This window comes from Garra rufa, chromosome 6, assembly GCF_049309525.1.
Source record: "Garra rufa chromosome 6, GarRuf1.0, whole genome shotgun sequence".
NCBI classification, from domain to species: domain Eukaryota; kingdom Metazoa; phylum Chordata; class Actinopteri; order Cypriniformes; family Cyprinidae; genus Garra; species Garra rufa.
The window spans coordinates 24,841,556-24,853,870 of NC_133366.1; the positions used below are offsets into that span (position 1 = coordinate 24,841,556).

Genomic DNA, 12,315 nt, shown 5'->3' on the forward strand with positions numbered 1-12,315 from the left:
GTGTTGAGTAGGTATAGGCCCCATCATTTTAAGGTAAATGTGTTCAAAAGAAGATAAAATCTTTGTGTAAATTTAAAGAATGTCACTAAAAAAACACTATTTTTTACATAACAGTTACATAACATTTCGTTTTTATGTGTACAACCGTTCAGAACTGTGCTAGCTAACATGTGCTGATTAGCATGTTTGAGCTAGGTTCAAAAGTATCCAAAGTGGTCCCTACTTCACCAAATGTTTCAGTCGTGACTTTTGGTAGTGACAATTTTAGATACTTTTGAACCTAGCTCAAACATGCTAATGTTAATGTAAGTGACAATTTTTAGGTGTTATCCAATAACCCTGCTGAAAAAAAAAAAAAACGGCTAAAACCAGCCCAGACTGGTCTTAACTGGTTTAAGCTGGTTTTAGCTGGTCTCCCAGCCTGGCCAGGCTGGGAGACCAGCTAAAACCATGCTACTTCCAGCTTAAACCAGCTAAGACCAGCCAACCAGCCTAGGCTGGTTTTAGCTGTTTTTTTTTCAGCAGGGGATCCTTACGTTTGAAATCAGTATGATCAACTTTTTGCCTTTTAGAAAGAAAAAAAATGGATTTAAATCTCAACAAATCTCATAAATAACACTCAAATTGTTAAAATTGTAATTGGTATAAAAATCTATAAAAAATCTTAGGTCAATATAACATTTCTTATTAAATTATATTACTGTTTAAGTAGTGGGGAACTTTCTGAAAATACAACATAAAAATTAAATGCATATTTATTAGAAATGGATACCTGGATATTATACAACTTGCCGAACAATTACCCAGAAATGGACAATGGCTTTTTTTATGTTGTCCATTTCTGGGTAATTGTTCGTTTTGATGTTACTGAAATATATATTGTGTTTACTGAGCGCCGCGTTTGTTTTCCTGCTTTTTTTTTTTTTTTGAGGCTGTAATGTGCAATCGATATCTGTAGTTGCTCATACAACATCCAGTCGTAGTAGCGGGGGTTGAATGACCTCTGTCGCGTGACCGTTAGGCTATACTTCAAACAGTTTTCACTTGTTAGTGAGCATGGACTAAAGGCGCGCTGCTATTTGAAGATAGCACGACTGTCGTTTCATCGTCTTGCCATTTATTTTAAACACTGCTATTACCTTATAGCACTTGTTCCATACAGATTTCCCTTGTCACTCAGAAGAGGGATATAAAAATCAGACTGAGATGGCGGGTAAGTTCACCCTTTCTATTCTGTTTTCGTCCAAATGTCATACAGTACACAGAGTGAAAAATACAGTCGAGCACTCTTAAATTATTGACTAAGTAGGATGGTGTGATATGTCTTGACCTATTCCATCAAACCTGAAGTTATTTAAAAGAAAATTGAAAAGAAATGTTTATTCCATGTGCTGTCACCAAGACCTATTTGCATATCAAGCCTGTTGATTCATTACAAGTTCAATCACTGACCATGCAGTGAAGTGTCATTGTGCCATCTGCTCCCTGCTGTCTGCCAATGGAAAGGGGGTTTAGAAAGACAACTATGGTGATATCCGGTGTATATCAGTAACCAGCTCACACTGGCGGCTGAATGTGATGGGTCACTGAGTTAAACCTGAGACCTTGTGTGCAATGTGTTTTGAAACCCACCTTGTCAATGCAAGTCAAATGTTGGAAAGCCTTTTTTATTATTGGACTGGTAAAACTTTTCAAATAGATTTCTTTAGTAATGCATTAGCATTTGTAATAGTATATCGTAATCTTTGTTAAAAAATGTAATAATGTATTAGTCAAATGTGTCTAGAATTTTGACCACTAATATGGTATATAGGTTGGCCCAAAGCATGTTTTAGTTTACCATTTCTATTTCTCTTTCTCTCAGAGGCTCAGGCCTTTGTGACTCTGGCCACCACAGATGCCTATAGCATGGGATGTTTAGTGGTAGGCAAAAGTTTGCGCAGGCATGGAACATCAAGGAAGTTAGTGGTTATGGTTTCACCCAATGTTTCCAGAGCAGCAAGGTGAGAATGTAACTGTCCTCCATTCATTTGCTAAATGTACATTTAGCATTATAATATGACATTCAACAAGGTTATACTTTGCCATATGTGATTTGCAAGTCTGTAATAGTTTTTAGTGCAACATTCATTTAAGTTCCAGTCGCTTCCCATCTATCTGATTGTCTTTGACATTTTTGGTTCATTGATTTTTATGTATTTGTCTAGATTGGCCCTGGAGGATGTGTTTGATGAAGTTGTCGTGGTGGATGTGTTGGACAGTAGAGACAAGGCTCATCTCACCCTGCTGCGACGTCCTGAATTGGGGGTCACCTTCACTAAACTCCACTGCTGGACCCTTACGCAGTTTAGCAAGTGTGTGTTCTTGGATGCAGACACACTTGTGAGTACTTAGTTATGTTTAGATAATATTGACTATGATTTTTTTCTTTTGAAACATATATGGGACATTCTACAGAATTGGTTTCAAAGTCAGAGTCTTGAAATGTCTTGAAAAAAATGATGTATGCAAGTTGTGAACACATTTCTAATTGTGCAGTTCATTCTCATATTGTATTTTCAGAAAGTTTTGGAATATTTTGCTCTCCCTAAATTTGTCACTAAAGAAACACAGTGATATATAATTTAATAAGAAGGGTTATATTGGCCTGTTAAGATTTTGCTTACATTTTTAATATTAACAATATTTAAAGTGTGATTTGTGAGATTTGTTGCATTTGGAATCCAGTTTTCTTTGTAAAAGGGAAAAAAGTTGATCATACTGGTTTCAAACTTAAAGGAACACTCCACTTTTTTTTTTGGAAATAGGCTCATTCTCCAACTCCCCCCGAGTTAATAAGTTGAATTTTACCGTTTTGAAATCCATTCAGCCGTTCTCCTGTTCTGGCGATATCACTTTTAGCATAGCTTAGCATAGATCATTGAATCCTATTAGGCCAATAGCATCACTTTCAAAAATGACCAATGAGTTTCGATATTTGTCCTATTTAAAACTTGACTCTTCTGTAGTTATATCGTGTACTAAGACCAGTGGAAATGCAAAGCTGCGAGTTTCTAGGCTGATAAGATTAGGAACTACAGCTGGGAGCTCATTTCTTATAATATTCCGCCTGCTTCGGCCATATTATGGCAGCAAACTTCCTTGACTATTACGCCGGAATGGGAGTGTAGTTCCTAATCTTATCAGCCTAGAAACTCGCAGCTTTGCATTTCCACCGGTCTTAGCACACGATATAACTACAGAAGAGTCAAGTTTTAAATAGGACAAATATCGAAACTCGTTGGTCATTTTTGAATGTGATGCTATTGGTCTAATAGGATTCAATGATCTATGCTAAGCTATGCTAAAAGTGATATCGCCAGAACAGGAAAACGGCTGAATGGATTTCAAAACGGTAAAAATCAACTTATTATATCGGGGGGAGTTGGAGAATGAGCCTATTTCCAAAAAAAGTGGAGTGTTCCTTTAAGGATACATAGTTCTTTAATATACACTGAACCAAATACTATCATAACATCTTAGTTGATAATTCAGTGTATTTTTGACAAAACATCCCATGTTTCGGTTGGTACTGCATATTATTTCTCCCAAATAGCTATAGTAATAATAACTACTCACCATATAGCTATGAGAGAGAGGAGCACATAAATATTTCCTTATCATAAATATAGGGGTGTATTCAAAATCAGTCTCAGCCATTTTACTAAAACATATCATGTTTCGGTAGTGACATGAAAAAACTTTTTTAAACACAATGGAATAAAATGCAAAAATTATTTCAATATTATTTTCATAAGTCCCTTGTGGGACAACCACCTCCCAATTGCAAGTACCAATTGTATATATATTAAGCTTAATGATATTTAAAATATTATTGTAGGTTTCAATAGAAAATAAAAGGATCGTCGTAAACATCTAAGATTTAAATACTTAAATGCTTTTTAAATGTGTTTTTTGGTTGTGGGACATCAGTTTGCACCAATTCTGTAAAATGGCCCATGTATCCAAAGTTATAGGCTTTTAATCAATGGCATTTTCTATACAATGATAAAATTAACATATGTTACAGTGAAGGTAAACTACTGTATTGAGGTGTTGGTCCCAGTTTTTCTGTAATATAATTTTGTGCTGCAGGTACTGTGTAATGTTGATGAGCTGTTTGAATATGAAGAATTGTCTGCTGCACCTGATCCAGGCTGGCCGGATTGCTTCAACTCTGGGGTATTTGTGTTTAGGCCCTCCCTGAATACCCACAACCAAATACTGGAACACGCTGCACAGCACGGCAGCTTTGATGGTGAATCATGCGGTTATATTTAGCTGGTATTGCATTCAGATCTTTTAAGTTCAGTCTAAATCGGATGTACTCAAAGCCTGTTGGAACTTTATTTAGCCTTAAATGCCGTTTGTATTTTTTAATCTTTACAAACAACAAGGAGCACTACGTATACATTTCTATTCAAAGGTTTCAGTAAGATTTTAAGAAGAAGAAATTAATACTTTTATTCATCTAAGATGCATTTAAATGGTTTAAAAGTGACTGTAAGGACATTTCATTACAAAATATTTCAAATAAACGCTGTTCTTTTGAACTTTCTATTTGTGAAAGAACCCTGAAAGCATTCAGAAATATTTCTTGAGCAGCAAATCAGCATATTAGAATGATTTCTAAAGGATCATGTGACACTAAAGACTAGAGTAATGGCTGCTAAATATTCAGCTTTGCATAAAATAAACAAATTATAGTATGTTACAACAGAAAACTATTTTAAATAGCAATAATATTTCACAATATGACAATATTAATGTTTTATGTTGTATATTCATGGTGAGCATTTTTTGAGCTTCTTTCAAAAAACATCTTACCAGCCACAAACCCTAGTAGTATATGCAGCACTGAAGTGATTGGTTATTTCTTTCCTTCTCCTGTTTAGGAGGAGACCAGGGTGTTTTAAACACATTCTTCAGTGACTGGGCAGTAAAAGATATCAGAAAGCATTTACCATTTGTGTACAATCTCACAGCCGGAGCCGTTTACACATATCTGCCAGCATTTCAGCAGTAAGTTTTCACACGAACTCTTATTAAAGGGATAGTTCACCCAAAAATGAAAGTTCTTTCATCAATTACTCACCCTCATGGTTGTTCCAAACTCGTAAGACCTTTGCTATTCTTCGGAACACAAATTAAGATATTTTTGATGAAATCTGAGAGCTCTCTGACCCTCCATAGACGGCAACGGTTCTACCATGCGCAAGGTCCAGAAATGTACCAAGAACATAGACAAAATAATCCATGTGACATCAGTGGTTCAACTGTAATTTTGTAAAGTTACAGTTAAGGTCAAAAGTTTACATACACCTTGCAGAATCTCCAAAATGGCAATTCTTTTTTACCAAAATAAGAGGGATCATATAAAATGCATGTTATTGTTTAATTAGTACTGACCTGAATAAGATATTTCACATAAAAACATTTACAAATAGTCCACAAGAGGGTGTGTAAACTTTTGAACAGAATTAAGATATGTACATGTTTCTTATTTTGACTAAATATCACATTTATTTTAATTTAGTACTGCCCTTCAGGAGCTACAGAATATACTTACATGTTCCCCAAAATAAAAAAATAAGTTATTCAGGTTCAAAAAGTTTTCACCCCTGTCTTAATGCATTGTGTTTCCTTTTGGAGCATCAGTGAGCATTTGAACCTTCTGTAATAGTTGCATGTGAGTCCCTCAGTTGTCCTCAGTGTGAAAAGATGGATCTCAAAATCATACAGTCATTGTTGGAAATGGTTCAAATACACAAATATGGTGAAAAACCAAAAGAATTTGTGGGACATGAAGGATTTTTCTGAAAAACATCAGGCAGTTTATCTGTTCAGGACAAACAAAGGACTCATGAACAACTATCACTAAACAAAATAAACAAACAAACAAACGTATGTAAATTTTTGAACAGGGTAATCTTTATAAATTCAGCTATTATTTTCTCTTGTGGATTATATGTTAACGTCTTTTATGTGAAATAACAAGCGGTTTGTTGTTATTTGACTTTTTTGCGCTTTTTTGTAAGACCCTTGCTGTTATTGAGGGTCAGAAAGCTCTTGGATTCTTGTGTTCCGAAGATGAATGAAGGTCTTACAAATTTGAAACGACATGAGGGCGAGTAATTAATGACAGAATTTTAATTTTTGGGTGAACTATCCGTTTAAGTATACCAATAATTCTGTAAACTGTTTAATAACTTATCACACTGAACACATACACAAGTATGACAAATACGCATTCTGGTTTTGTACAGGTATGGCCACCATGCAAAAATTGTCCACTTCTTGGGTGGGAATAAGCCCTGGCACCATTCATATGATCCACAGACTGTCAATGAGTCATCCTTTAGCGATTCCAGCAATAACTTTCAGCAGTTTATACATTTATGGTGGGTGGAGTACTACAGTAAAAGACAGCTAGAAGTTAAAAAGGATGACAAGAATGAAGACCATGTAAAACTGCATTCACATCAGGTATCTGGTTTTTCATTTTGTACATACTAGTATTACATACGTGGGCTGTTTGGCTGTCCTTATGACTTGTCCTTATGATTTATGACACTTTTATCCAAAGCAACTTTGTATTCAAGAAATACATTTTATCAGTTCATTCATCCCTGGGAATCAGTAAGCAAAGTAATTGCAAACAATCACTTGGATGAAATGAAAAAGCCTAATTTGCTCATGTCTATCCAAACCTGTATTACTTTGTTCTGTGAAACATGAAAAAAGATGTTTTGTAATGTGGGTAACCAAATTGTTTCAGTTCCAATTCGTATTTTTGTCCTTACAATGGAAGTCCATATGAAACGATCTTGTTTTCCATTGTTTTTCGAAATCTTTTTTTATGGGAAGTTAATGGGAATGGAACCACATGAGGTTGAGTAAATGATGACTGAATTTTCACTTTCAGCCGAACTCTCATTAAACTCACCATTAGCATAATTATCTCATTTAATGGACCTAATATTAAATTGTATTTAAAATGTCAGTCATCTCTCATCTTTCTTTTGGTTTGCAGCCAGTGCAGCAGTTGGTTTCTCTACAGACACATCAGTCTCCATCACAAAGCCAAACGAGCAGCACTGAAGCCCATCACAGAGAGATGAAAACACCCTCTCCACCTCTCCAAGATCTGACTTTGGACTCGCTGACAATCAGCCCATCTGAAAAACCTGAGGAATCGGTAAGTGGTATTGCCCTTCCAGAGAAATGAAGGTCTGAGGAATTGAAATGAATTGCAAAAATAACAGTAGGCAGTCTTGATTCATCTCTCGCTCTGAGTCTCTCTCTGAATCAGCTCCACCTCCTTTTAAAACTATTGTGCCCTCTGGGCTTTTAGACAATTCCAGTGACACACCCAACAGTGAGTCACCACAACACAAAGAGAACTAGTTCAGATGGTTGCAAAAACACAGTGAATGTGAAGAGTTCAGTTTACATGCTATGCAAAAGCCCAGGGAATCAACTGAGCCAGAACCTTTCATTTAAGTAAAGAATAAAATTGTTAGCAGTTTGCAGTCAGTTCATTTCCTATATACTCCAGAGCAGATTTAGTTTGATCCTGTATACAAATTCCAATACCTCACAAGACTATACTTGCTTTATGATTCAAAATTCATTAAGCATTTATGCTACATTTAAGCTTGCCTTTGGCAGGCCCAATTTTTTTTTTAATAAATTAACATATGCATTAAAAGGTAAGTTCACCCAAAAATGAAAATTCTGTCTTTAATTACTCACCCTCATGTTGTTCCAAACCCATAAGACATTCGTTCATCTTTGGAACACAAATTAAGATATTTAATTGTGTTCCAATTGTGATAATTGTGGACCTGGGAACATTTCAGTTTTGTTGCTGTCTATGGAGGATCAGAAAGCTCTCGGATTTCACCAGAAATATCTTAATTTGTGTTCCATGGATGAACAAAGGTCTTATGGGTTTGAAACAACATGAGGGTGAGTAATTAAAGACAGAATTTTCATTTCTGGGTGAACTAACCCTTTAAACAAAAATACAATAGCAAGTTCACTTCAGCTGAAGCAAAATTAAAAAGATAATGTTTGCTACATATATCCCACCACATGCTAGTCTTCTCCCCATCTCCAAATGCTGATTTTGTATAAATAATTTATTGCCCATATTGTGAATATGTATGTATTTTGTCATGCAAAAGTGTTTTAGGAGAAAGCCCAGTTATTTATTGATTGATTTACTTACTAACCTGTTTAAACTGTCATCTCAGAATATTCTCATAGATGTCCTGTCTGGTGAGGAGACTGAAGAGACCCCTGTCACCAGCCCTCCATCTGAGCAAGAGAGTGAGCACATAGAACCAGAAACTACTGACGATTCTGCTGTGGCCGCCGGAGAAGCTGTATGTAGACATATGAGCTGATTTACCTGCTTTATGGAGAAAATTAATTATTTGTTTTGTAGTTAATAATCATTACATCTTTCCAAGATACTTTAGTACCTTTAGTATTTTTGTAAGTTTAAAAACTGAGTTATTTTTGACAAGTCTATAGATGTATAAGTGGATCTATAGATGTTAATATTTTCATAAAAAATAGTCTCTTCAGTATTCAGTATTATTATGGTTAAATTAAACTAAAACTAAAACCATTCAGTACATTTGCGTTACTTGAAATTAAATAAACTTTAACTTAAATAAAATATTAACAAAAAAACTTATTTAATCTTTGCCAAGACAGCATTTCTCATTTTCATTTAGTTTAACCAGATGTACTAAAATAACTAAAACTGAAATAAAAGTAATTAAACACTATGGACATATTTAAAAACTAAATTACTAATACTGTAAATAAAATAAAATAGAAAATATACACATTAAAACTGAATAAAACAATAATAGTATCTCAAAAAAGGTACTATCATAACACTGCTTCACATGATGAAGTTTGAGATGGGTTTGTTTTTGTAAATACTGCCATCTAATGGTGGCTTATTAAAGGGTTAGTTCACCCCAAAAAATTAAATTCTGTCATTAATTACTCAGCCTCATGTCTTTCCAAACCTGTAAGACCTTCGTTCGTCTTCAGGACACAAATTAAAATATTTTTGATGAAATCCGAGAGCTCTCTGGCCCTCCGTAGACAGCAAGGATCCTACCACGTCTGAGGTTCAGAAAGGTACCCTGAACATCGACATAATAGTCCATGTGACATCAGTGGTTCAACCATAATTTAATGAAGCTACAACACTTTTTATTGCGCTAAAAATTGTTGAATAAAGTTATTTTTGTTTTTTTGTGCACAAAAAGTTTTCTTGTAGCTTCATAAAATTATGGTTGAACTAGTCTCACGTAGCCAGACCTTCAGACTGACGGCTGAAGGTCTGGAACTCATGGCAGCTTTCGTTGGCCAAGGCCCGCCCATAAGACCGTTTGATCGACATGTCAAACAACCAATCACAGTTCGTTTTGTTCAGCGTCACGTTTCCGTGCGTGGAAATGCCCCCACAACAACAGACTGCCGTGCAACAAGTCAGTCATTGAAATAACCAGCATTGAAAGATAACGAAGAAGAGGGAGAACAAGCAGTAAGTCAGTAATTTGTTCGCGAATGTCGCAAATGTGTATAACAACAATGGCGTCTGCATAAGCACATTTTAGCAAAATGCCGAGTAAATCAGTCTGCGCTTTGTTTCCCAGCGGATCGAAAATAAACGCGACCCTCGCGTCTCCCGGAAATCCGGTCAAATTCAACTAATCAGAGGACGACTTTGACATTCCTGAAGTGTTTCCAGTTAAGCGTACCATATGCATCAGACGTTTAGCCAACGTTCCGTGGGCGTGACGTCTGAGGCTGAGACTATGGTTGAACCACTGATGTCAAATGGACTATTATGTTGATGTTCATAGTACCTTTCTGGACCTTAAAGTGGTAGGTCCCTTGCTGTCTATGGAGGTTCGGAGAGCTCTTGGATTTCTTCGAGAATATCTTAATTTGTCTTCCGAAGATCAACGAAGGTCTTACGGCTTTGGAACAACATGAGGTTGATTATTTAAAGACACAATTTTCATATTTGGGTGAATTATCCCTTTAAAGCATTTTTTTAATACTTAAATTTGCAGTCATGAATCCAGGCTGTCATAAATCCAACATTTTGACCCCTGAGAACTATGTATCATTTTGATTTTGATAATAGTATTATAACTAAAGTTGGGTTTTATCATCCCTTAAATTGCAGGCCGCAGCTGATACAGAGGAGGACGACCGGGAGCATCGGCGCATGTGGGAGGAAGGTCGTGCTGATTATATGGGCAAAGATGCCTTTGACAACATCATGAGAAAACTTGACCTGTTTCTTGATTAGTTTTGTGTGTATGTGCTGGATGCGGGAGTATACAACACATCTCTATCTACTTCATTCTTCAGCATATAAGTAAGCCTATGGGAATTCCAGTTCATTAGCCACTATAGGGAAATACAGGTGCATCTCAATAAATTAGAATGTTGTGGAAACGTTTATTTATTTCAGTAATTCAACTTAAATTGTGAAACTCGTGTATTAAATAAATTCAATGCACACAGACTGAAGTAGTATAAGCCTTAGAATATGACAACTGTAGCCAAATTCCTTGACACGTCTGTGTGTGGTGGCTCTTGATGCCTTGACCCCAGCCTCAGTCTATTCCTTGTGAACTTTACCCAAATTCTTGAAACAATTATGCTTGACAAGGCTGCGGTTTTCTACGTTGGTTGTGCTTCTTTTTCTTCCACACTTTTTCTTCCACTCAGCTTTCTGTTAACATGCTTGGAAACAGCACTCTGAACAGCCAACTCCTTTGGCGATGAATACTTGTGAAGGGTGTTAATGGTTGTCTTCTGGACAACTGTCAGATCAGCAGTCTTCCCCATGATTGTGTAGCCTAGTGAACCAAACTGAGAGACCATTTCGAAGGCTCAGGAAACCTTTGCAGGTGTTTTGAGTTGATTCGCTGGTTGGCATGTCACCATATTCTAATTTGTTGAGAATTGGTGGTCTTTTGTTAAATGTGAGCCAAATCATGACAATTAAAAGAACCAAAGACTTTTGGTTCAGTGTGCACAAGTTCCACAATTTGAGTTGAATTACGGAAATAAATTAACTGTTCCATGACAGTCTAATTTATTGAGATGCACCTGTAGTGAGAAGACTAACAACGTGCAGTAAACGGTAAAACACAGTAAAAAGCACTACAAAACAGTGTGTTCATAATTAAGATAATACATTAAAATATTATGGTAAGACACACCAGTTTTCAATATCAAGAAGTAAAACAAACTGTTTTGTACAGCCAAAAATAGCTGGATGCAGATGAGACTGCAAGCCAGACCCATACAATTTACAAAAATAAGGAGGATGTAGTTTTGTTTGTACTGTATGGCCATTATAATCTTAACTGTTACTTTTTCACCTCCTTAGATACAGTATAGCTGTTTTTTCCTACCTCTGATGTACAGTTGCCACAATCACTTACATTAAACTGAATTTAGTTATTTAGTTTTTGTATTATGATCCTATATGTGATAAGATCTAGTTGTATGATTTAGCCCTTGCTGTGATCTTTTGTTTGCAGTTTTATTAAAGCATTAACTGTAAATATGCTTTATAGCTGTTGAAGAAGCAGTATTTTAAATTATATTAATCAATTATTAAATGATGAGAAGAATCAAGAGAATGATTTGGGATTAATACACAATGTCCAACAAAATCATGTAGTAGAACCGTCAACCAAAAGTAAATGTACTACAAAATAAAGTTGCTTTAACGATGCCATAGAATAACCCTTTTTGTCTAAATGGTTCCATAAAGAACCTATAACATCTGAAGAACCTTTCTGTTTCACAAAAGGTTCTTTGTGGCAAAAGAAGGTTCTTTAGATTAAAAAAAGGGTAAGAATTATTATCTGATTAAATGGTTCTTTGTGGAACCAAACATCGTTCTTCTATGGCATCGCTGTGAAGAACTTTTTAAAGAACCTTTCATTTTAAGAGTGTACCTAACAAAGAATCTTCACGTCTTTCTTTCTGCAGCAAAATTGCCATTTTTTGCCACTAGAGGTCAGGCTTTAAACACTTTCTAGCTATAACACCTCAACAAACTCCACTGGCAGAGCGTTTAACATTTAAACATCGATCAAAAGGTGATGAAACAGAATCATAAAGGTATTATTCCTTTGAGTTTTCTAAAACATATTTATCTCTCTCCAGAGATGCTTAACACAACCAAATCAGATCTGCCAGACACCACAAACT

The 12,315-nt window shown here is 35.7% G+C and overlaps 1 protein-coding gene across 1 annotated transcript; it reads left to right on the plus strand.

Moving 5' to 3' along the window:
* The first annotated feature begins 1,206 nt into the window (after positions 1–1,206).
* Positions 1,207–11,688, plus strand: gyg2 (glycogenin 2). The gene is made up of 9 exons (XM_073842610.1): positions 1,207–1,213; positions 1,814–2,003; positions 2,208–2,382; positions 4,135–4,297; positions 4,935–5,061; positions 6,306–6,525; positions 7,073–7,237; positions 8,298–8,429; positions 10,265–11,688. Exons 1-9 carry the CDS (start codon positions 1,207–1,209, stop codon positions 10,388–10,390), a joined length of 1,305 nt encoding a protein of 434 aa, XP_073698711.1. The 3' UTR covers positions 10,391–11,688.
* The last annotated feature ends 627 nt before the right edge of the window (positions 11,689–12,315 follow it).

Coding starts and splice junctions, on each gene's coding strand:
- gyg2 (XM_073842610.1), top strand. Junction 4,298..4,934: donor ACAGCACGGCAGCTTTGATG/GTGAATCATGCG, acceptor TCTCCTGTTTAG/GAGGAGACCAGGGTGTTTTA. Junction 6,526..7,072: donor TAAAACTGCATTCACATCAG/GTATCTGGTTTT, acceptor TTTGGTTTGCAG/CCAGTGCAGCAGTTGGTTTC.